Source organism: Scophthalmus maximus, chromosome 2 (genome assembly GCF_022379125.1).
Source record: "Scophthalmus maximus strain ysfricsl-2021 chromosome 2, ASM2237912v1, whole genome shotgun sequence".
Taxonomy (NCBI): Eukaryota; Metazoa; Chordata; class Actinopteri; order Pleuronectiformes; family Scophthalmidae; genus Scophthalmus; species Scophthalmus maximus.
The window spans coordinates 17832619-17856332 of record NC_061516.1 but is presented as its reverse complement, the minus strand read 5'-3'; the positions used below and the strand labels follow the sequence as shown (position 1 = coordinate 17856332).

The 23714-nt window shown below is 41.9% G+C and overlaps 1 protein-coding gene across 6 annotated transcripts in view; it reads right to left on the bottom strand.

Moving 5' to 3' along the window:
* The window catches only part of larp1 (La ribonucleoprotein 1, translational regulator), a 41774-nt gene extending 19371 nt beyond the window's left edge, over window positions 1-22403 (bottom strand). For 3 of the 6 annotated variants that reach the window (XM_047330573.1, XM_047330574.1, XM_047330575.1), the window contains exons 1-3: window positions 21566-22403; window positions 4429-4493; window positions 2810-2875 (exon numbers count right to left, since the gene is read on the bottom strand). In XM_047330573.1, coding sequence (XP_047186529.1) covers window positions 2810-2875; window positions 4429-4493; window positions 21566-21974 — 540 coding nt within the window. In that variant the 5' untranslated portion in view covers window positions 21975-22403. The remainder of the gene's footprint in view (window positions 1-2809; window positions 2876-4428; window positions 4494-21565) is intronic. The other 3 variants (XM_047330572.1, XM_047330576.1, XM_035627285.2) reach the window with 2 other exon arrangements.
* Between the last annotated feature and the right edge of the window lie 1311 nt (window positions 22404-23714).

The following is a 23714-nucleotide window of genomic DNA, read 5'->3' as shown; positions in this document are numbered from 1 at the left end:
GATGACATAACTATGAGAAAGAGTTAAAAAAAAGTAGGGATTGGAATAGGTTTGAATTTCCAAGTTTTTCTTAATCAAAGCCTGTGGGTTTTGTCTCCCACCTCTTCCATTAGAGACCGATAACTCTTTCAACTTATAGAAAGGCAAGAAGAGCTTTTTATCAAGATAAACTTGAAAAAACAAAATATCTTCAAATAGAAAAGATAAAAGTCACAAGTTCCCAGAGCTCAATGACAAATCTTGTTTAGAGATGCCACAAATATTTCAATCCTCAAAAAGAAGAGAACATATGGCTGTGTCAAAATATGAGCTGAACTATCATCCATTATCAAAAATGGTTGCCAGTTAGTTTTCAGTCAATCCTCAAATTAAACAAATGCTGACATTTAAGAAGTTCAAAGTTGGATTGATTATTTACCAATTATTGAAACTACAGCACAATCCTGCAGTCAGAACTCCTCCTTTATCAAGTTTCAGTGTCAATTTCCCAGCATGCATTACCTGTGGAACTCCGTGACTGATTTACAGCTTTAAATGTTACGTGATGGACAGTACTCCAGCCCTCTAAGAATAGCAGCAGCACAAATGCAGGAGGGGGGGGTGTTATTGGGGGGATCCCTAAAAGGACATCCCTTCCCAGGGCTTGGCTGCCGTCTCAATACTCCCCGCTGCCATCGTAACCACCGGTTATTCCTGGCTATGATGACGTGACCCATATTTTCCTGCTTGGGGACACAGACTCTCTCAAGACTAAAATTGGGGAGGTTACCAGGGTCGCTTTCCTGGTGACACACTATCGTGCCCAGATCGGAAATAGAAAACAGCTTAGGGGGGTGATCCACTACTCCTGCTACTGTAAGAGAAATTAAATTAGATGCATCCCCTGCTGGGACAAACAGCTGTAGTGTACGAGTGTAAGTATTTTTTTTTTAGGTAATTTCTGTATGTTGGATTAAAGGTTAAAGCTGCTATGCTAAGTCGCTCTAGTAGAGTAGAGCTTGTTAGCAACAGTGTTTAGAAAAGAGACTATATCAGAGTTCTCCTTTTCTCCCTTCATAAAGGAATAGTTTGACATTTTGGAAAATTAATTAAATGAATTAAATATTAATATAAGTAAGGCTTAGACGCAGTGTAGATGTGTGAACAGTTTATTTATAATAGGGAGCTGATTGAAGAAAATTATGGCAATGGATTTTGTGATAATTGGCATTTACTTTACAGATTGTGAATAATGACCATTTTACAACCTTCACCTAAATTACTAATCATTTTTTAATCTTTAATAGCATGGTGTTTCAAAAGACGCTTCCGATATGTTTGATAAAGTTGTTTGATTTGAAAATGAAGACAAATCCTCTGATTGGATAATGTATAGATTATTTATTTTGAAATTAATCTATATTTTCAAATCCCTCAGGTCAGAGACTAGATTTTCCTTAATTTCTGAATTATCTTTCCAAATAATTGTCTTTTAACCATTTCATGGGTACACAACAAGGGAATGATTTTAGAGTTGGAATGCTGTGCCTGATGCCTGCTTTGTGGTCAGCCATCTTTGTTTTGTCTCCACAGTGTCGAAGAGGTCTTGGTGCAGGCAGTGGTGAGACTGGACTAACACTTAAAAACAGAACACGCAGATGGGTCAGCGGGCACAGGCGGCCCTGTCTGGAAGTGATGTTGAGCTGCTGTGGAATTACAGCCACAACCACTAAAATGCCTATTGTAGAAAACTACACACCACCACAGTTAGCAGGACAAGCTGAGCGTCTCTTTCTCACTGATTGGTGAATCTAAAAATTTGAGACTTAAAACTTCTAAGACACTTTTTAATTCAACAGTCTGTTGTTACCCATGTTTCATCAAACTTTTGTAAAACTCAAGTAAGAAAGACTGAAAGCAATTCAGTGACCTGGTTCCCATCATTAATAATATTAATCCTGCATGCCGGCATTGCTGTGTGTGTACGCGTGTGCGAGCGCACAGTACGCCGGTGTTGAGCTCAGGTCGCACACAGCACAAGTGGCATTTACAGTCCCCCGATGCTGATGTGTTTGTGGAGAGAGAGGGGCAAAGAGCACTGCACACAGCTCTACAATTTTCATTTTCCTGACATCATACCACCACTATTTCAACTTCACACAGTATGAAGGTACCCATTCATAAACCCAGTACAGTCACATAATCACTGAGGTAACAACTTATGAGTATGATATTTGACTTTGTCGTGGTGACCCAACTCCATGTGATGTTACAACCACAGAATCCCCTGTACATACAGGGGTCATACTGTTTCCTGATTTCTCATCACAGACACAGTGAACTTTCAAATACAGAAAATACATTATTCAAGTCATAAATTGGTGTCTTTGTGATCATAAAAAAATCTGATATTTTCGATGATTCATCTTAAGCCCGGGGCCATTACATCATTTTTATCCAATCAAATGTGGTTTGGGGTGACCAGCCAATCTTGCCCAGTAAACAAAACTGTTCTTGACGGTAAGCTGGAGGGCCATAGTAATTAACAGAGCGATATGGTGTGTCAGAGGTGTGCGTTTTGATGTGAGCCAGCAACAATTTCAAAGGAGTGTAGTTGAGGTCTTATATTTCAGGTGAGGGACAGTCAGCGTATAGTACATTTATGGAAATCAGGATGATTCCACTGCAGCAACACAGTATCAAAAAGTGCAATGGTCCAAGTCCATCACTGAGTTTTGGACAACGCACACCACCCTCATCTAATTAGTGTGTGTTCTATTCATCTACCAACCTGTGACTCAATACTTCTCAAACAAACAACAACACCTACCTGCATGTCTTTAGTTGCAATCTCCCCCGGAGTTGGCCAGCTGTTTGCGTCACCAAAATCGCCAACCTGAGCAACCAAAAAATGTTATTCAATTAGGAAAAAAGAAAATAAATGACACAAAAGTGAATGAGCAGGGTTGTCACGGGTATGTGGAAATGTTTTTATACTTTAAGTGGTCTTGCACTTTTTTTTATCCTCAGTTCACACCAAGTACCAAAAAACAAAGATACAATAAATTTAGAAATTGTAATATTTGAATGACATCTTGGTGTAGCAGCTGTAAAATCCTGCTAAGATATCTAGAAGACACTTTGGTTTTCTGACTTTCCTTCTGTCAACTACCGACTCGTTTCCTCCAGCATTTAGCCATATGCTACCTGTAGTCTGACAATTTATGTCTTTTGTTCCTGCAACACAGCAGCTAACTCGGAGCGTCATAAAAGCTTGTGGTCAAAGTGTGGTTAACAACCCTGGAGAACTGGAACATGCAGACACTGCCATGAAAAGGTATGAAGTTTGGAATGACACGCTGTGAGCAGAATGTGTCTGCTTTAATTGACGGGCCATTGGCTCATCTGGAACTAACATTTACACATTGCCAGGTGAGGGGAGGAAACCACACACAGCATGCCGGATAAACACCACCACTCCGAGTGTACATACCATCAGTGAGCTGTCAAATGAAGGTGTTTTTCACAGGCTTTAAAATGTATAGTGACATGAAAAAAAAGGTAGTTTTCTTTTATTTTCAATTCATACTCCTCGTATTCTGGTGTATTTTCTCTTCGTATTGAACGTTTATAGAGATTATGAAGTCCAGATGGTGATATACAGTAAATCCTGCAGAGTAACTGAACATTTGAATTAGTTTGAGCTTAAGAGGAGACTTCGAAGCCATGTCTGATTATAAAGGCCTGGTTCAGTAGAACACTTCACGTTGGTCAGTTCACACCTGTCATTAGAATGTGGATCCTGTGACCACTTGTGATCAGATCTCACGCCCCTGCTCTATATGCAAATACACAAGTAAGTCGTTTCTGTGTGTTGGACATTGAGCAGTCCACTTGTGATTGGATCACCAGAGAAGAATTCTAAACTGCAGGCTATACAAGGCCCAAGTATGAAGCTACAGCCAGAAAACTGTTACCTTAGCATAATGACTGGAAGAAGGCCGCATCTAACCTAGTTCTGTCCATATTAAAAAGGAGTCTTACAGCACCCTGTTATTTAACCCACGTTATCGCTCACAAGCTTTGATCACATGCTCTGAAAATAAACAGTAATGGGAACAGGGAAGTGTGACTTAGCAAAAAACTACTGACGTAACATTAAAATCGCGAATCACGGCAATTTTTCCACTGAACAAAATCGTATTTTTGCACCTGTGATCGTTTAAGAAGAAGAAAAAGAAGGGACATTATTGTGAGCTACGTAATGTCGAATTTGTATTTTTTCCTATTTTTGTTTATTCTGCCTTCAGTATTCATTCCCAATAAATCTAAGAGTCAATCTGACAGAAGTCACATGGAGCAGTTACTAGCCACGTTGGTACCGTCAAATCTCATGAAACCCTCTTAACTTTAAATGGAGCATTACAGAACACAAACAAGGATTATTACCTTTCCTCCACGTCTGGCTTTGGGTGGGTTCCCTGCTCTCACCACCTTGGCGGGGCCGGTCGACTCTGGAAACACAACAACATGTCAGAATTAAAAGTGGCTCTGCATACATGAAGACGGGCTATCTTAAACTAAATAGCAAATGCTTAATGTTTCAGATTCCAACTGACACGATGACTGCGTTGTTTTTTTTGGGTGGGGAGAAAAATAACTCAAACAGAGGAGATCTTGTTTTCCCCACATTCAATGACTTGTTTGTCTCAGATAATTTATTGTCCCGTTTTCTAAGTTTTAATTAACTTTTCCATCACTTGTCTTATCTACCTGTGGCAGGATGGCTCAGCAAATCACCCGATTCTATTCGTTGTTTATTTAAGTGGGTGTCAGTCGTGTCATTATTTCCAGATAAACTAAACTAAAAACCAAGAATTTCTCTGCCCGTCATTGTTGTGACCAGGTAGGCGACAGTATTGGCTCACTTCAACACACAAAAACACAATCAAACCAACAAATTCAACCCAAAGAAACATAGATTAAATGACAGTTAAACCAGGTCAATAAGCTTGTCAACCAGCAGCGTCATAGAAAAAACTGGGAATGGTTTAGAACAATTTATCGATTGTTTAGTGTAAAAAATGTCAAAAATAATGTTTGTCATTGTCCAGGGAGACGTCTACAAATGTTGTTTTACTCGACCAAAAGTGAAAGAATCCCTGATATATGATAAGAAAAGTTTGCAAATTTGTCCAACACTGTTTTGTGGCACTAAAACGGTCAAATAAACTGAAATGATTTGTCATATCTGCTCCCCGTATTTTATGTGTATGCATGTATAAGTTGGCGTGGCAGCAAAACCATTGTGCTTAGTTTTTAGTTTTACTTTAATTTTTATTTATCTTCCACACGTTCTGAATAAATTATCAATGTCCAAATAAAACATTGGTACAATAACAATAGCATAACCATAAAACATAAAACCAAGAAACAAAAGCAGTAGCTCACAATACAAAAAAACCCCAGCCCAAATCAATAATATCAATAAATTGGACCAATTTGCAACATGTGATCCACATAAAATCCAGCCAGCTATTGCACTACACAAGAACAGGCACATAACCCCTTATAATTGCCACAATAAAGTTGCAATAAAGTATAAAACGATCCATTACATTTGTTAAAATGTAGTCAATAAAATGGTTAGTCACATGCTTTAGGTGCAACTGAATTGGTTTGCTAAAGCGCTTGCTGAGTCACTGTTTGATAACTTGTTCCATTCTACAGAAGCCCTGTTTACAACCAACAATGAGATGTGTCTGTGTTCGTCTGCTAAAAAACGCCCAAGCTCCATTCACGCGTGCACTGAAGTCCAGACATTTTCCTGAACTTTTCCAGAGGGGCTGTATGAGAGAACAGAAAGTTTCCTGCCAGACCCCCGGTAAAATCGTGGCAGACATGGACAATCTCCTGCTGCGTTCTTCATACATGAACAACGAGCAAACTCAGGAAATTGTCCGGACCCAATTTTGTTGACATTTTCTGCAGTCTGTGTCTATAAACAGCTCTAAAAATACAGCGTTCCACGTGGGGAAAAAAATACCTGGAATATTCATATGAACACACCAACAGCTGAGCTCACGCTCTTTCTTCCTGATGTCTTTGGCTGCAGTGTCTCCACATGCAGTGAGGCGAGGGAGTGAAAGCGACTCACAGGGAGTCCGTCGAGCCGTTTACTACAGAGAGCAAATCTCAGTAAGCTCCTTAAGGACAATCGTGTCAGGGGGAATAAACTCCTTTGGCAGACTACATCTCTAGCATCACCAAGAGCAGCAGCTCACCAGGGTTTCATTACAGACACGGGTGCATGTACGCATTGATGAGTGCAAAATATTATTATGCATTCACAAAGCAGTACCATCAAGGAGCTGATTAACCGAATGCATGTAATGACAGACATGGGTCTCTTACAAACCTAAATCAACTTTTATTTGAATGTTCTATATATAAACCTTCGGAATACCGTCGAATTGAACCAAGGACAGCTACAACCACTAACCAGGTATTCAACCAACTGGTTAAAATACATCCATCATCTATACTGCTTATCCTTTGAGGATCATGGGCCAACATAGAGACAAACAACCATTCACATCTATGGGTAAATTTAGTCACCAAATAACCTAAGTTGCATGTCTTTGGACTGTGGGAGGAAGCCGGAGAAAACGTGCAAACTCCACACAGATGGGACCTGGTAGGCAATGACGCTCAAAGCCCAGAACCTCATACCACCGTGTGATTGGTTCAAAATGCCTGTTATAACTTCACTCAAGTTACTATCATGTGAGAAAGCAAAGGCATCAAATCCCCTTTTGAGAAAAGTTGAACCATCTGAAAGTTTTGCTTTACAAAAGGTTACCTGATTGTTTTGTTTTTTTAAACTGCGAATTTCTATCAATCAACTAAAATCTTGCAGCGCTCGACTGAAAATTCTGCAACAATTTGACAATTACCATCTTTTAAGTCATTTATCAAGCAACATTTGCTGACTAGGTTTTCAATGGTGAAGATTAGATTATTTTCTCCGTTTCATAGCGTTGTAAATTGAATATCTTCGGGTTGGGGACTGCTGGTCTGACAAAACAAGAAATTTGAGGACTTCACTTTGGGCTGCAGGAAACTGCGCTAAGAAAGCAAATACCAGATTAATTAATTGATGATGAAAATTTGGATGCAACCTTGCAAAACACCAATCAGACAGAAGTCCAGTTGAGGGGTCCTGAACCTTTAACAGATCAAACATTTAGTCAAAACAAACATCTAGATGGAGCGAGCACATGGATGGAAATACTTCCACTAACAGAAGATGTTGTGTCTGAGTTGTGTGAAATACAGGACTTAATATCCACATGAGGCCAGAGTACCAGTGTGAAACACAACAGGCTGGGGAGCATATTGGGGTACAACATTTCTTCACATTCCTGAGACCACTACTGACGAAGGCAACTCAGCAAGAAAATCAACTCAAAGTCACAACAAATGTCAAGTAAAATTAGTTTTGTAACAAAATAAGAAGCCAAGTCATAAGTGTACCGAGGTTAAACAGTTCCTGTCAGACTTTCCAGCTGAAGCCCTGTTGAGAAGTCAAGTGACAGTGCACAGGGACCAGAGGATAATGTTTTATGTTAGTCTGACTTACAGTCCCAATACTTCAGGCAAAAAAAAAGACAAACCACAGGTCGTTTTTGCAGAGAGCATGACTGTATAACCACACCGAGGGTTAAGTAATGCAGAAGGAAGCATCGTTACAAAATCAGGGTTGTGAACGTGCCTGGTGCATCCACAACATGGAAATGTTCTCCCTGAACACTCGATCAACTCTGAACTCATCAAAACACAAAACTGTCCTCTAAACAGTGTGCAACATACAGACCTGTACTGACCCATAAATGTACAATCAGCATTAGAGACAAGTTTGAGAAAGTCAATTAAGATTTAACTCACACTTCCTGACACCAACAATTGAGACCTTTGTTTCGAATCGTTTGTTATACTGTGTCACAGTCATGCTCCCTGGGGTTTTCTACAGAAGATTTGGAGGCAGAACGATTTTTTGCAAAACTCTTTTTGTTTGTTTGTTTAAGGGTGCACAGTCTAAAGTGTCGAAAAGAATCGAAGAGGAGATAAAATCCAACAACCCTGAAACCTGAGTGCACAATAACTTCAGGGTGTGGCGGCTTTATCATACGAAGGAAAATACATAAGAACGAGCACAAAACCATTAAACGCAACTTGATGAACGCTAATTTGTCCCTCAGCTGTTGCTCAAATGGAGCAAACAGTGTCTGAATAAGAGAAAAAAATTGGGACAACTTGTGGAATCACCATCCTTCCTTTACGTAAGTATATACAATTTTATTAAGTTATTTGTAGATTTTAGATACATCAGGTCAATGAATCTATGAAAAACTATTAAAAATTCACACATTAAATTACATTTTTATCTTGCTTCTCGGCACCCACAAAACTTTAAGAGTAGATCATTTGGTTCCTGAAGTCGTGATATTTCTCTCATGAAACCCAAAATATCAAAAGCTGCCATTTCATTAAGTCATTAACATAAATGATTGTGTTTCATGAAAAAATTATAAATGGTTTTTGAGTTCTGCTCTGACAGACACACAGATCCCTATATCCCCCACATTATATTCCAGGGGGTATAAAAAGCCCATGTTAACTAATTCTGAAATGTTTGCTTGGTGACGTTGGCAGCTTAACTTCTTAACCTGAATACATTTTGCTTGTGAAATAAAAGCTTCTTAAAACCTGATGCAGTCTCCAGTGGTTAACTCAACATCTCACACTCAGGCAGGCATAATGTTGCTTTAACAGTCTGCTGCTGATCCTAATCAGGGCTGCTGGTATTACACGAACCTGCCGTTTAGCCAAAAATCCCTAGTTACAGGTGGGAAAATGAGGGTTTCACCAACATTCGACACGTTCTAGATCAAGGAACCAATTTAAAAGTTAGATTTTCTGATGATGGACCGACCTCCAGCATAAACGTCTTTCTGGGCTTTTACAGACAGCAACATTGGAGCATTACCAGGGATTTTCTTCTAGTGGCCGGTTGACTCCAAATACCACTTCTCCTGCAACTATTTCACCACCTATAGATCTAGATAAGCTGCTTTTATAGGACACATTTTTCAGTCACTCCTAAAACCTGGTGAAGTGAATATCAATTTAAAGACTCATGGTAGCTCACCTACTAGCCTCACATATAATAAGCAAGCTTGAAAACAAACGGGGCAGAAAAATTAAACATCCAGTAACTTCTCATAAAATACTGCTGCTCTCACCGACATGTCACCGAGGATTACGGGCTGATCAGGTATTTTTTCAGCATTTTATTAGCCTAACTACAAGGACTTTGTGTGAATATATAGCCACATTTGGGCCATGTAAGTACACATTTCGCACAAAAACTTAATGCTAATTAAGTAAATGAGTCCACTTGAATTCCTCAAGTATTTATCCCCCATTATCTGCTTAGTTTTTATGCACAGGGTGGGAACAGTAAAAGACTCAGTTTCAAAATCCATACTGCTGACTACAGTGCATGACAGAGCATGTTTAACAGGCAACAACACATCCCAGGTGGCAGACCTGTGGTGTAACCATTAGATCTTTGCCGCATAGAGTTGAAATACGCCAACTTTCTCATTGGTTTCACTGTAGTGATTTCCTCTGAAGATTCCATAAACAGGGTTTTCTTGCATTTCCTAAAGTGCAATTTAAGAAGTTTCTCAAAGCACAGAAACCAAATCTGGACCTGATCATACTCTGCATTAGAACGTGTCTCCACATTAATCTTCAGTTACCACATGTGATTGGATGTCACTTCTGTGTTCTATATGGAAATAAGCACATACATAATTTCCATTTGCAAAGACCAAATGAATTTTAGCCAACTGGAGGCAGCAGTGTATAAATAAGAAGAAGTAATCCAATAAATATAGAAAGGGTCCGTTTCTTGGTGCGTTCCAGGCAAAGCAAATCACATGATATGTTTCAAACAGTATTAACATATCTCTGTGGCACAGAGGACATCCATTGGTCCCTCAATGTGGCTCAGGACATTGGGTTTCACAAGCTAAAAGAAAGCAGTCCTATGTGGCCTAGACCAGCTATGAATGTGGTCTGAATGATCTTATTAAGCACAAAAAAGTATCATAATAGGTTGTGTATTACAATAAATGTTGCTGGACGCTCAAATACAGGTCATATAAACTTGCAGTATCGAGGCAAAATGAAAATCGATTCAACAAAAGTAATTGTGCCTGGTCTGCACCACAAATGTGGAGGTAACATTATTTTACAGGTCACAATTATGATTTGCAGTAGTTACATGTTTTAGTAGGTTCATCAATTAAGTTTAATTTCAGATCCTTTGTAACAGGCATTTGGGAATCTACCACGCGAACACGAGTGGCAATGAGCCAAGCATTGAGGCGGTCAGGTTTGTACTTCCTAAAACTGTATGGACTGCTAATTAAATTTTGTAGTCCATCAACCATCGCAGCCAGTGGACAAGCAATGGTTGTTCAATGATAAACAGCATGGTTTTTTTTCGAGCACATGATCTGCTGAGCTATGCGCTACCATTCCTCCAATAAGGGCACGTATAGGGCATTACTCACGGTGGCTCACAGGGCCGCTCAGTGTTCACTGTGTATCGGATGGTATCAGATGATAGCTTACGGTCAGACAAAAGCCTCCCAGGGCAAAAACGTCTACTAAACTATGAGCTGCCGCTCCCTAGGCAGACACACACGTTACTTGACGTGCCTGGGGCTTTAAATGCATTCTAGGATTTTTTTTTTTTATTATTTTAGTTTTTCAGTCATGATTTATTGCTGATTCCTTCAGGGCATAGCAAAAAACCCTTGACCTTTCTTTATTACTTTAGTAAGGATTTTTTTTTTATTCCATTATTTTTTAAGGAAAACTGATTCTTTTAATGTCCTTCCGATATACTTTTCTACCCTAGCTGCTAATAAATATAGTTGTATATAGGAACTCCACGTGCATTTTGATCACAGAATTCTACATCTAGATTTGTTTCCTTTGACTTACAGTACATCCTGCCAACACAATCACAATATGCTAGGGAACTAATCAGAATTTTCAGACTGCTACATCTTGTGTTCAACATTAGTTTAACGTTTTGTAGCCCTAACTACTGTTAAAAAAAAAAGATAGAGTCAGACGTTATTCCATAAATGGACAGAAACTATTATAACACATAATTTGCTTCTAATTTCATCATGGTTATGTACTAAAGAAAGATTTTGTAGACGACAACAAATATTCCAATATCAAAATTGTGCATCGGCAAATCATCACTTTTTAAGTTGTTAATATAAACAAGATACTCAAAATTTACTTTCATTCCTCAAAGTCTAACTTTAAACATTTCATTTGTGGGTTTAACAGCTTCAGCAATTATTTGCTCAAGAGAGCTCAGAGCGTGACAGCACCTTGAGAACAGTCTGTACAGGTACGAAGGTGTTATCTAAACGTTATGTGCTCAATTCTGCAAGAGCTGTGATAAGCGTGTTATATTCTTCAAAACTCAAGAACAGGTCATGTGTGTTTTGACCACATTCCTAAATAACATACAAATAAATGGAGGAGAAAGAGAGAGTGACGACAAAAAGCCAGGGAGGAGACGGGGGCAAAAGAAGTTCTGACGATTTCGCCGTATTTGTTTAAACAGGCAAATAAAAGTTTCACCAAAACCAAGTTCCCCTAATTTTCCCAGAGAAATTGGAACAAATAAGAACAAAATGAGTCAGATTCAAGGACGAGGAGGAAATACATTAATCTTTCTCACAAAAAGCTGACTTTGTATGCTGGCTTCTATTTGCAGCTCTGCTCAGCCTTTAAGTTAAACAAGACTATTTGAAAATCCCTGCTGCTTGACCACATCAACATCCATAAAGGTGGTGAATGTATCACTGTAAGCAAGGAGAGAAGAGGCAAAATCTAAATTGTTGTGAGTGAATGTTTGCCAATCACTGACGAATGTGAACAGACACCGACACAGTAGCAATGTACATACACACAAATGCTGCACCATCCGCTGCAACATCAAACCAACTTCATGTCAGAATCACATCTATATGACATCTCAGTAGTCCTAACTTTATCCCTTACCCTGCGCCATAGCTCTGAGATGAAGTGAGAGATATCCCTTCTACTTTGGTATCGTTGCCTATTTTTAGGTCTGGCTGGTCAAGCACTGCTTGTCTTCCTTGTCCTGCCGACACCTCCCGTGGAGACTCCTCATCGCCCCCCTCTCCTCTGCGAGTTCCTCCACTCCTTCAGTCTTCTTCCTCTCTCCTCCTCCCGTTTTTATTCCTATTTTCTTTCTTCAAAGCACTCAAAGCCAGTTGTTGTAGCCCGAGGCTGCCATTAACATTAGCCACCACCAACCCCCGCCAGTTCACATTAACCATTATCTCTTCTTCTGTCTCATAACACCCTTAGTTCAATTCATTGAGCTTTGTCGCTCCATATCAGATCGTTTAACACATCCTAAATGCTTTACTGATTTGCTAACATTTACATTAAAACAAAACAGCTGCAGGGATCTGAATGATTATTTACCTCAACTTCCATATACCTAACTTTTCCGTTATTGTTTAAACGCTCAGAAATAGTTCTGCCCACTTACTATTCTCACTCACCACCCCCCAACACACAAAGTCCCCATCTCCTCTTCCCAGAAACTCACAACAGAGCACACAGCTCAGGTGTGAGTCCACAGGCAGTTTCCCATGGTTGCTACAGCATGCACCAGTGCCAATACCTGCTCCAAACCCCCACAGGGCTTTTCACTGTAGAAACCTTTAAATAAACCTTGTGCCACGTCGGCTCTGCAGCCTTAGATAAACACAGTGGTATTGTTGGGAAACTGGCCCAGTCCTCCAACAGATGCTGGGACTTTTTTTTTTTTGTTGCTTTGGCATGTGGGTTTTCTTCAAACTCCCGCATGTATTACGAAGTCATGTTGTATTTGAAAGAGTTACTTATTTAGGTACGTGTTGAATTTTGGGATTTCCCAGACACTGAGGTAAGTAAAAGGAAGAAAAGGCAGCACTCTGAAATCTTCTTCACATTAAATTTTTAACAAAACATCCACAGAAGCCAGTGTCTACTAGAGAGAAAACCCCTTATTTTAAGCATAAATTTCCAAATAGATTTCAGTTTCTCTTTGGATTATGAAAATGGGAAACACTGCCAGGATTCCTTAAAATGTTCGACGTGAGACAAAAGAAGGCAACGGAGACATCTTATTTTGATTCATTACAGGGGAACAGCCTCTAGATGAGGAGGTGTGACAATCAGTCACTTTCAAAATCGCATTTAATGTTTAATCAGCATGAAACGTCTACAGTTTAGACCACTAGCTGCTTCCAGTCTGATGATCTTATATCCAGTGCAAAGCAGCGTGACGACAGAAGAGGGAAGCCTGTATGTTAGAACCAAATATGGAGGAAACAACAGTGAGTGTGTGCCACAGACCGCCTGCCACACGCGCGTCAAATACTCTCCTCTAGGTCACATGATCAGTGTGGTGACATCAACTCTTGCACCGTCAAAAGATCAGTCGGCAGTGGGCAGGGAGGTTACTCCCCGCGTATACCGAGCAGCAGTAACAACCCACACACACTACAACTCTGTTAAAAGGTCATGGAACATGTAAATGGGATTATTGAGTCTCGCAATCAAATCTCATAGAACATCATCAATTTCCCCACAATATAAATTTGTACCACATTACACAATGTATTTTTTTTCCGGTAGGTTGGGGATATTCACACTTGATCTCACTGATAAAAATAAACAATCTGTCAACTTCAGCTCTTCATCCAACACTGTCATAATAGCACTGAATATGTCCATATATTCTTGTATTATTGAGAAGAGAACCAAACCATGAAAACTACACTGCATTTCCTGTAGTTGCTTCAAAATAAAAAGCAGAACAAAATCTGTTCTGGCGATCTAAAAAAGAAAAAAAAAGTCCACGCACGGGGTTATGAACAATAAGCACTTCTTTGTAAAATGTTACGTTTTCTGATCTTTTCAGAGGCCAAACGTGAAATGTCCTAAAGGCTGAGTGAAAAGCCGGCCCTCATAGGAGCTGTGCGAAAGGCAAACTCGGAAACTTCCAGAGTTCATGTCTGAAAACAGCTGGAGACAGAGATCATTAAATTCAGGGAGAGCCGTGTGAATTGGCAGACATGTCTCCTGGAAGACACGTATAGTGTTGCACTGAGCTGTACACAAGAAAAGTAAATGAAGGAGCCAGAGAGAGAAGTTCACACACAGTTTACTCTCTCACCACCAGAAACCTGGCCAACCACTGACCCACCAGTCAGACCACATGTGGGGTGAAGGGGATTTCGGAAGCTACTGGACAAGTGCTTCTGAAGAAGCATGCAGTACTTGCAGTTTTATCCACAAATTTGAAGCTGCAGCAGAGCCAAAATGTATGGCACAGCTCAGTGTGATAGAAGTCAGCTAATTCGTAACAGGGGGGAAAAGGCAAAAGTTTAAACTGCAGCTTTTTGGAGTAGTCACTAAAAAAGAACATGATACAGCAGGAGAAGGTGGTTTGGAGTAAATGCATAGACTTGTGTCTCACCTGGAAGCAGAACACAAAGCCAATGATGAATTTTGTCATAAAAAAAGACAGTTGAGATGTTATTTTTTGATTTCCTTGAAACCTAAACTCCCTTCACTTTCAGATATCTTCCTCCTTTATCAAAACAGTTGCCTCTAAACAAGTGATACTTGGTGTCACGTTTCTCTCTGATGGCTCACCGTGCTCAGTGACACATTTTCTTAAAGCCCTTTCCTCGAAAATGTTTTAAGAGTAGAATTTGGCTAATAAAATGTTTTTAAACATCACTGACAGGACACATCCTGGATGCAAATGGTCCACACCCTCAGCAATTGCCAGTGCTGCAGAGCCTCTATCACTGAGCCCAGACGCAACACTGACAAAGATAAAGCAACCCGGACCGGGCGACTTAAGACGCAGGATCGTCTAAAACAGCTTACAGAGTAAGTCTGTGTGTGTGTGATGACTGGGTGTGTGAGGTGTACTGGGAGAGGTGGAGTACATTGAGCTGATGAGGCTGAATTAGGCTGCTACACTTTTAGGTTAATCTGCTCTGAGGTTCTGACCTCTCACAGAGTGAACAGCCTTAAGTTTTGTTTCGTCTGACCAACAGTGTACAACCCTCAGATATTCAATTTATAAAAGGCAAACAGAAAAATTTACATTTTGGCTTGATAAATGATTCATCCATCATTAAATTAATTTTCAAATTAACTATCTGTTGATCGACTGATCGTTTAATCGTTTGAGCTATAAATCCAGTGTTTCCCCTACCATTGAATTGGGGGGCGCCCCACCCCTCCAACGGGAGCCCACGCCCTACCTGAAAAGTCAAATTATTTTTTAATTAATTTTTTGTATTTTACATATAATGCCAAGCAGAAGTAATTTAAGGTCACTTTCTTTATAAACATTATTCCTCATTCCTGTATAAAAGATTGTGGATGAAACATGATTTGTGAAACCTAACCCTCCCTAACGCGCCCTAACCCCCCCCCCCCCCCCCGCCCCCCCCTCGTATGAGTTAGTAAAAGTATTAAAACCTACAGTATACTTAAAGAAAACAAAATAAATTGAATAGAAATCAGCTAAAAATATATACATGTATTGTGGTTTCTATACAGTTTGACTGCTTCCCGGTTGCCCTGCCACACACATGCCAAGTGTCAGGACCGGGATTAAGACCAACAGAGCTACAACGCTCATCTGGACCGAGATTGTTCATGTTTTAAAAAGATGTTTTGAAAAGAAAACGTGGTAGTATGGATGTAGCCTCAGAAGCAGCGGCAGTGTCAGTCTGTTCTACAACAGTAGTCCCACTTCACCTCTTCATACATCAGCCCACCCTCCAGCTTCACCACATTTGCTGAGTCCCAACACCTCGTAAAATCCAACTACGAAATGCCATCAAGTGGTCCGATGACAGAGGGTGGGGGTCCGTCTCTTCACAGCCTCAACATAAGAGGAAGACATTCACAGGAGAGGGCAACAAGTCAGACGTCCATACTAATTTTGAAACAACAACGCACTGGCTCTGAGATGCACTGCTGAGAAGTGGCCGCTGCAAAAGTCGCAAACTGCTTGAAAACATACAAACCTCAGAGAACTTTGTGTTTATGACCTTGACATTTGACCACCAAAATCTACTCAGTTCATCTTTTAGTCGAAATGCACGTTTGTGCCAAATATAAGGACAATTCCTTCAAGGCGTTCCCCAGATATTGTGTTAATGAAAATTGGATGAACAATACAAAAACATAATGCGTCCAACTACGACTGTCGCAGGCGAATATGCAATTAAAAGTTGAAGCCGAAAACATCCACATTGCAAAAATAGACTGACCGACTGGCACAGTGTGCAGGGAACTTCACTGTCAGTGAGCAGCATCAGGTGCCACAAAAGGAGGCGAGACTAAACTGGTTGAGCCAAAATGGCAGAATTTTGCAGACAATTAAGAGTTGTTAAGAGTTAATTTTGTGCACAGGACAGTACTTACTCAGTACGTTCTCATTAGCACTGGAATTTCTGATAGCATCAGCTGAAAACCAGTGTTTTCCATCAAACACAATGTTTAGAATTTAGAAGTAAACTTTAAGTAGAGACGGTCTGCTTATGAAAACACACTAGAACTCTTGTCTTGTGGTGACCCATCAGAAGGCTGCTCACACCACAAGCATTTATCAAGGATCCACCAGTAAGTCCCTCAGGGGGAAAAATACATTATGAAACAAAACATCAAGCTGTTCATAGGAACTGAGCCTACGATTCAAATTTAGGAAACATTTAAAATACACTGAGAAGCAATGCTGTACTTCCCCAATTAAGTTTTACTGAAACACTTGACCAAGACAATCATTTGCATTTGCCCTATTTCCCTTCTATTTGTTTTTGTTCAACTGCTCCACTTTGCAATATTCAAGAAGACATACAAAACAATGTACAGCAGATCAATCCTGCTTAAGGACAGAAATGAAAATGTCACACCAGCCCCCCCACTACAGTCAAAGCTGAGCCAGTAGGCGTGATGCCAGACGGGATTTCGCCTGGCTAACATTTACGTGAACGATGTAGCGAAAAGCAACAACAGTCCAGAAAGTTAGAAATCATACAGCTTATCAAACAAGTGGCAGAGGCAGGGTGAGCTCACAACCAGAAGCTAATAAATCTTGTACCACTAATCACACAGGCTTTTATAAGACATTAACTCCGTAAAATATCTGAAAATTTGGAGACTGTCTGAGTCAGGCGTGTTCTCACCAACAGGAATAATTCCAGAGCAACATGATTTGCGTTCTCATTTACAGCCTCAACGGGAAATTCCAGGAAAGTATCCGTATTGTATGTAAGTCTGATGGCAGCTACAGATTAATGAGAAGCAAAACCAGTGTAATTTGACTTAAAGGTGCCCTGTGCTGTTTTTGACCACTGTGGAGCAATGTTTTAACAAGCATGTGACGTGGGATGCAGACATGAGACACAACAGACACATCTTTATGCCAAAAATGGCTGTACATAAGCAGACAAACACAGCATAATTAGAAAAAAAAATTAAAGGAGGGAAATCCATTTTTCGTGTTTGTTAAGTCTAAAGGATATACGTGAAATGTGCATGTGTGAAAAACACTGAATGTAAACAGAACTATTGTTTGTTTATATGAAAACTTTGGGGCACCTTAAAGACTCTGGCCCGAAACTTTTTACAGACTCGCCTGGGGAGAACTGTAGTGCGTGCCAGAGGCTCTGAGGTGGTTTTTGGTGACGGCATGAAGAATGCAGCCACACACTCTGGACACAAGACACAGTCATGTTTACTATTATTAGCTACTGACACCAGTAGGTGTCCTCTCTGAATCTGCCCAGACTTCCACTAAAATGTGTTATCTGTAACAAAAATGGTGGCCTGTGAGCTTGTTGGTTTTTTAGACTGCCTGAACTGTGACACAGTTTCAGAGCTCAGCTCATATAATATCTGGTTACAACATTCTCTCTGACCTCTGTATATGCAGTATGTTTCATGCTCAAGTCTGCATTTCTGTCAAAGTTTCACTTGGCTGGGAAACAAGTTTCTCTTTGGAGAAAATTAAATTCAAAAAAGATGGACGTTCAGCTTCCACCTTTTTTAGAAGCTGAACAGTTTCAGTATTTGAACCCAATGCTGCAGTTATAGAAGCAAAGCAGTTAAGAGAAGCAGACTTCATCATGCATGTCACTGCATCCTTGTGGCTAAAATGATTATCTGCCAAATCAGATCCCAGATATTAATAAAATCTGCTGTCTATTGGGAATGCAAATTAGAGCTGAAATGGAAAGATGAATAATTGACCAGCTGATGACAGAAAAAGAATCAGCTGCTATTCTGATATTCCATTAGGCACGAAGGTCATTTTTAAGGTACAGGTAGTGATTCAATATTTTTTGATTTTCAAGCGTGAAGATTCGCAGCATTTCTTTGACATTCGAAGACATCTTTGGGGTTTGTAATTAATCACAAAACAAAAATTGGCGTACTAACTGATCTCGAAAACCACTGTCATTTGAAGACCTAATCAAGATCCACCCTTCTTGACAGAAAATGCAGGCACATACGGTAACATACTCGCACTGCCTAGCCTGTTGAACTACGTTTCCATGCTTTCAAAGTGGTTTTATCCAGGGCAGGAGTCCGGGATCTTGTTCAAGGACACAGCGGCTACACAAGACTGATTAGTTAGTCGTCTACCTGTCTGTCAAAAATATTTTCTCCCCCCCCTAATTTTTACTGGAACAATCTCTTTAACTAAAGAAACCTTTGCGAGTCTGAAAGAAAATTGCAATTGCATTACTTCAGTCTGCACTCACACTACAGCATCAAGGAGATTTGCTCTTGTAGTCTAAGCTAAAACATTTAGTCTTTACTTTTGCTGAACTAATCGATACAAAATGTATCAAATATTTCGTTAATCACTTGATCATTTAAGGCAAATATCAAGCAAAAGCCACATGAAGCAGTCAATGGTGATTGGTAACTGCCAGGTTAATTGACACCAGAATAAATATCATTAGGTTCAGCTGTAATATGTTCAAGTTTCTCCAAAATCATTGGCTATACCACTTATATGAGAGTAGGCTGTTTTGCTGTCCTTCATACAAGAGTCATGACCCTTGACTGTCCACAAACAAAACAAGCTTTAACATCCCGTTATGTTTATTTTGACTATCTCCCTCTGTTAATGACTCAAGTCAAACCACCTGATAAGAGTAATTCACTTTTTGATTTAACTGCTCGGGATTCATACAAACAACCTGTGACGACAACTACAAGTAGATATGACCTTGTATTAACAAGTCACAAGAAAGAGGAGAGAGTTAGTAACCACTGCTCCAAACGGACGATCTGACCTTCAACTCTGCATTTAAAGCATTTTTTTTGTCTGTGAATTCTTCTTCTTCTTCTGTCTGGTTATCTCAGCATCTGGCCCACAGCCAGGCGTGCTTGCTGATGTGACACCCTTTGGACCCCATCCACCCAGACTAGTCCGGGTCCAGGCTGTGCTATGAAGTCTGCAGCCATCACAGCAGCTGGCAAACACAAAGACAACACGAAACGCTGACATGCAACCAGCGGTGTGTCTGTGGATGGCGGTGCCCCATGGCTCAGAGATAAGAAGCCACGATGCCTTGACAGAGCAGGAGCAGAGCTGCTCCACGTGCCAAATAATTGATTCATGATTTAAGGTGATATAAGACACCCCATCACAGCCCCCTTTTAAAAAAAACAAAAACAATGACAGAACACATTAATATGGACCGTTTCTGCCCCGATCAGAGCCTGATCGCACACAAGCCACGATGACTCTGCCTTGCGTGTCCACCCGTGCTAACGATAGCTAGCTCGGCTGGACAAGCAAGGCGGAGTCGTGGTGGCTCGGTTTGCACCGACGACGTTTACACGACGTGACAACCGTCGTATCAACCTCGAAACAACCGGACTGTCCCGCGGACGACACCCCCGACTGTCCCTGGCCTCCGCGGGGGCGCTGCTGCGGCGTGTCGAGCTAACGCGCTAACGTGCTAACAGCGCTAACGTGCTAACAGCGCCCATGCCTTTCTCTCGCGGAACACGTGGAGTGAGCACGTGACGTCTCACAACAAACCAGCTCCCTTTTTTAAAGGAAATAAAAACGAGACAATGTTCAACGTTCGGTCGGGTCACGAGTGGGTGTCGGCGATCGAACTTTCGGAGACTTCAATTAAAAAAACAAGAAACGACTGGCGTGTTTTACACATGCGTGACTGGGGGTGGTGCTGTAGCAACGTGGAAGCTAAGCTAGCATCCGAGTGCGGAGGGCTCGGCGAGACACTAGGCCAGAGGAGGGAGTGTGTGTGTGTGTGCGCGCTATTGTTAGTTGAGTTGGCAGCCCTCCCTCCCCCCCCCCCCCCCACACACACACACACACACAGACACACACACCAAGCTCCTGGCTTAGCTCATACTTGATGCGGTGCGAGACATTAGGGTGGAGGTCTCATTAATGTGCGGCCTCGTGTCGAAATCTCCCTCAGCAACAAACGCGTAAACACCAGTTCGCACATTGGGCAAACACAGGGAGTGTGTCAGGTCTCACCGGCTGGGGGGAGGAGGAGGGGGGGGGGGAGGAGACTGGACACAGCCAGGGCAGCGAGAAGAAGCTGAACACATTGACACCTCAGCTGCGGTGAAGTCGAGACTCTCTTGAGTCTCTTATTTTGAAAGTTTCAAGTCACTGCAGCAGGCATGCTGCACAGTGACACTGCTAAAAATCTAAATCACCCCCTCTTTTAAAAAAAAAGGGCTGAAAACTGCTCCTACTGACACCACAACTCGCTCTGATCAAGAGCACTCGGTTCGTCTGGTGTGATGACACCAGGAGAGCAACTCCAACACCACTGCGCTGCAACACAGCGTGTCCAGTGCTGCAGAACTGTTTCGTAAACACTAAATCCTTCGTGACAACTCGAGTCTCTGTTGTGAAACTGATCAAAAGTGACACACAGCTGGTGATGAAAAAAACAGAGATCTCAAGTATATAGCAAGTAAAAAAAGAAGAAGAAAAAAGCAGCTCTTCACACTTAATAAAAACTATGTGGAGCGTTTCAACTTTTTTTTTAAGGGTGTGATCCCTTGTGCAATCGACCACCCGTGGGTCCACACTGCCACCTTGATCTTCATGAGGACCCTTCACCAGGAGGAGGAGGTCAACTGACTCCGAATACAACCAGGCTGCAGGGAGCAACAAGAGGCCGAGCACAGGCAGGGATTGTTCACGCACCTCCTCGGCTCTTTTATTTTACAATAAGTGCTATGCGGACCCCCCCCACCCCAGGTACGACCGCCCGGTCACCCCGTGGGACCACACCTGGACGCACAGACAGACACCGACACAACACTGACAGCCAGGGAATCGACGTGCAGGGAGGGTACAAACCGTGGTGTGCTTGTCCGTTCACGCTGACCACGGTCACCGCATTCATTTTCCTAGTCCACGGGTTCACCTTGGGCGGGGGAGCCTCGGTTAACTCCTTCCTGCTGCCTTTAACCCCCTCCTCGGTTTGCTTGTCCTCGTTGTCACAGTCCCCTTTGCTCTCCTCCTCCTCCGTCGCCTGTTTGGAGGTCTGCTCCTCCGTACCAGGGGTCCCTCCCTGCCCGGGGCTGCCGCCGCCGCCGCCGCCGCTGCTGCTGTCGCTGCTCCCCTGGTCGTCGACAGCCGTCTGCCGCTTGGCCACGTCGTCCCGACCGCCCTCCTCTTCCTCCGGCTCACCTCGGATCACTTTCCCGTGCTCCTCGGCTTTGGCAAGCGGATTGCCAGGCAGGAGAGCCTCCACCTGAGTGGCCATTTCCCACCACCGTCTTTCTTCCCCCCTCAGGATTACCAGTCCTCCCCCCCGGCCCGGATTCGCCTTCAATTTCAAGGAAATGTGAAGTTGTTCCGCGGAGTGTGCCGCTCCTCTGTCGCTCCTAGACCAAATAGCTTCAGTCCAAGACGCAGAGTAGTCCGCGCGGGGCTAAAACATATGTAAAAAAAAATGAAGAAACGTGTTCGACGGCCTCTCAGGATTACAACCTTATCTCCACCAGCAGCAGCAATATGGATGATCCCCACCACGCGATAGAGGGGTGCGCGCACGTACAGTGTAAAGGGGGAGTAGCCACGTAAACCTCGGGAGCGCGCTTCTGGGTCAGGTCGAGATGCGGCTTTCAGTGCCGCTTGGTCGTAAAACCTCTCGATTTCGGAAATCGCAAAGTGCCACTTTGTGAGAGGCAATCGAGCAGTGGCGGCCCGCGGGTACTGTCACCGAGGATGCAGACTAAGCATCATGCCTCTTGTAAGAGCATCCCGCTACAGTTGAGCAGCCGAGCCTGCCGTGATCCGCCGTTAGCGTTAGCAGGCTACACAACTGATCATGTCACGAGCAGATGCAGCAGAGCGTCGCTATCAACGGCTCTGATTCGTCGAAAAGTCAGACTCGGCAATCCTCCCTTCAACTCATTCTTTTGTTTCACTGTGTTAGAGATACAGAATTGACAACAGCAAAGAACTTGGTTCTGATTTTTTTTTTTTTCACAAGGCCGTTTCAAGTGTCCTCTGATCTTTTGATGGCTGGTTTGATGTCACAGTAACGTCAGCCAGACAGGAGCAATGAATGCAATTCAACTTTAGGTATTCAGTTCAAACATACAAAGTCTCTAACTGATTGTGTCAGTCAGGCACACACAGGCCTGCATCACATGATGTAGCCTTCACAGTTACACAAGAGAATAATATTTGCAAACAGTATGATCATTTAAGACCTAGTTCTGTTTCACATTTGCAGTTGGCCCCATGTATAAGAAATGTTGTCTTAGATAACTTGAGGTAATAAGTTCAACAACAAATAATTTATTCTAAATATACAGTGGGATTCGGAAGTCTGATGCCACTTTCCATTGAAAACCCCACATTACATAGGACCTGCTGTAATAATCCCTTTACAATCATTTCTAGGTTTGTGAAATGTTTAAGACCAGTTTGTTGCAAATGTTACATTTTCATAAAGTCAGAAGAACAGAGAAAATGAAAAAATCGTTTTTGGTTTTTTGTTGTTGTTTTTTTACATTTAAAGAATTGTTAAGGTTTTTTGTAAACACAGCAAATGCAATGTACTGAATGCGCAAGAGCAGAGTTTCCGACAAACTTGAACGCAGCACGGAACCCTGGATGACGTCGCTCACGCCCTCTAGCCGCGTCAAGTCGCCGTTAAAGATATCTGTCACAGAATATTGTGTTTTCACCGTAATAACTGTCGCACAAAAAAACGGGTGGGCCTAATGTGACATTTGCTAAAACACGGGCCACGTATATTCAAGGTCTTTCTGTTTTCCAACGTGTGTATAAGGAGTTGGGGAAACGCACGTGAATCGCTCTTTACTGTTTGCTCACTACACACACGTGGCTACACCGGAGCGACACGTGTGCCTTCACGGTCTGAGCCCAGTTTCCTTTTAAATGTTGAGACCTTCTGTCGGAAGCTCTACGCTTTCGACTCAACAGACTGGGAGTTTTAAGTGTGTGTCCGTCCGTGTTGTGTCTGTGGTGA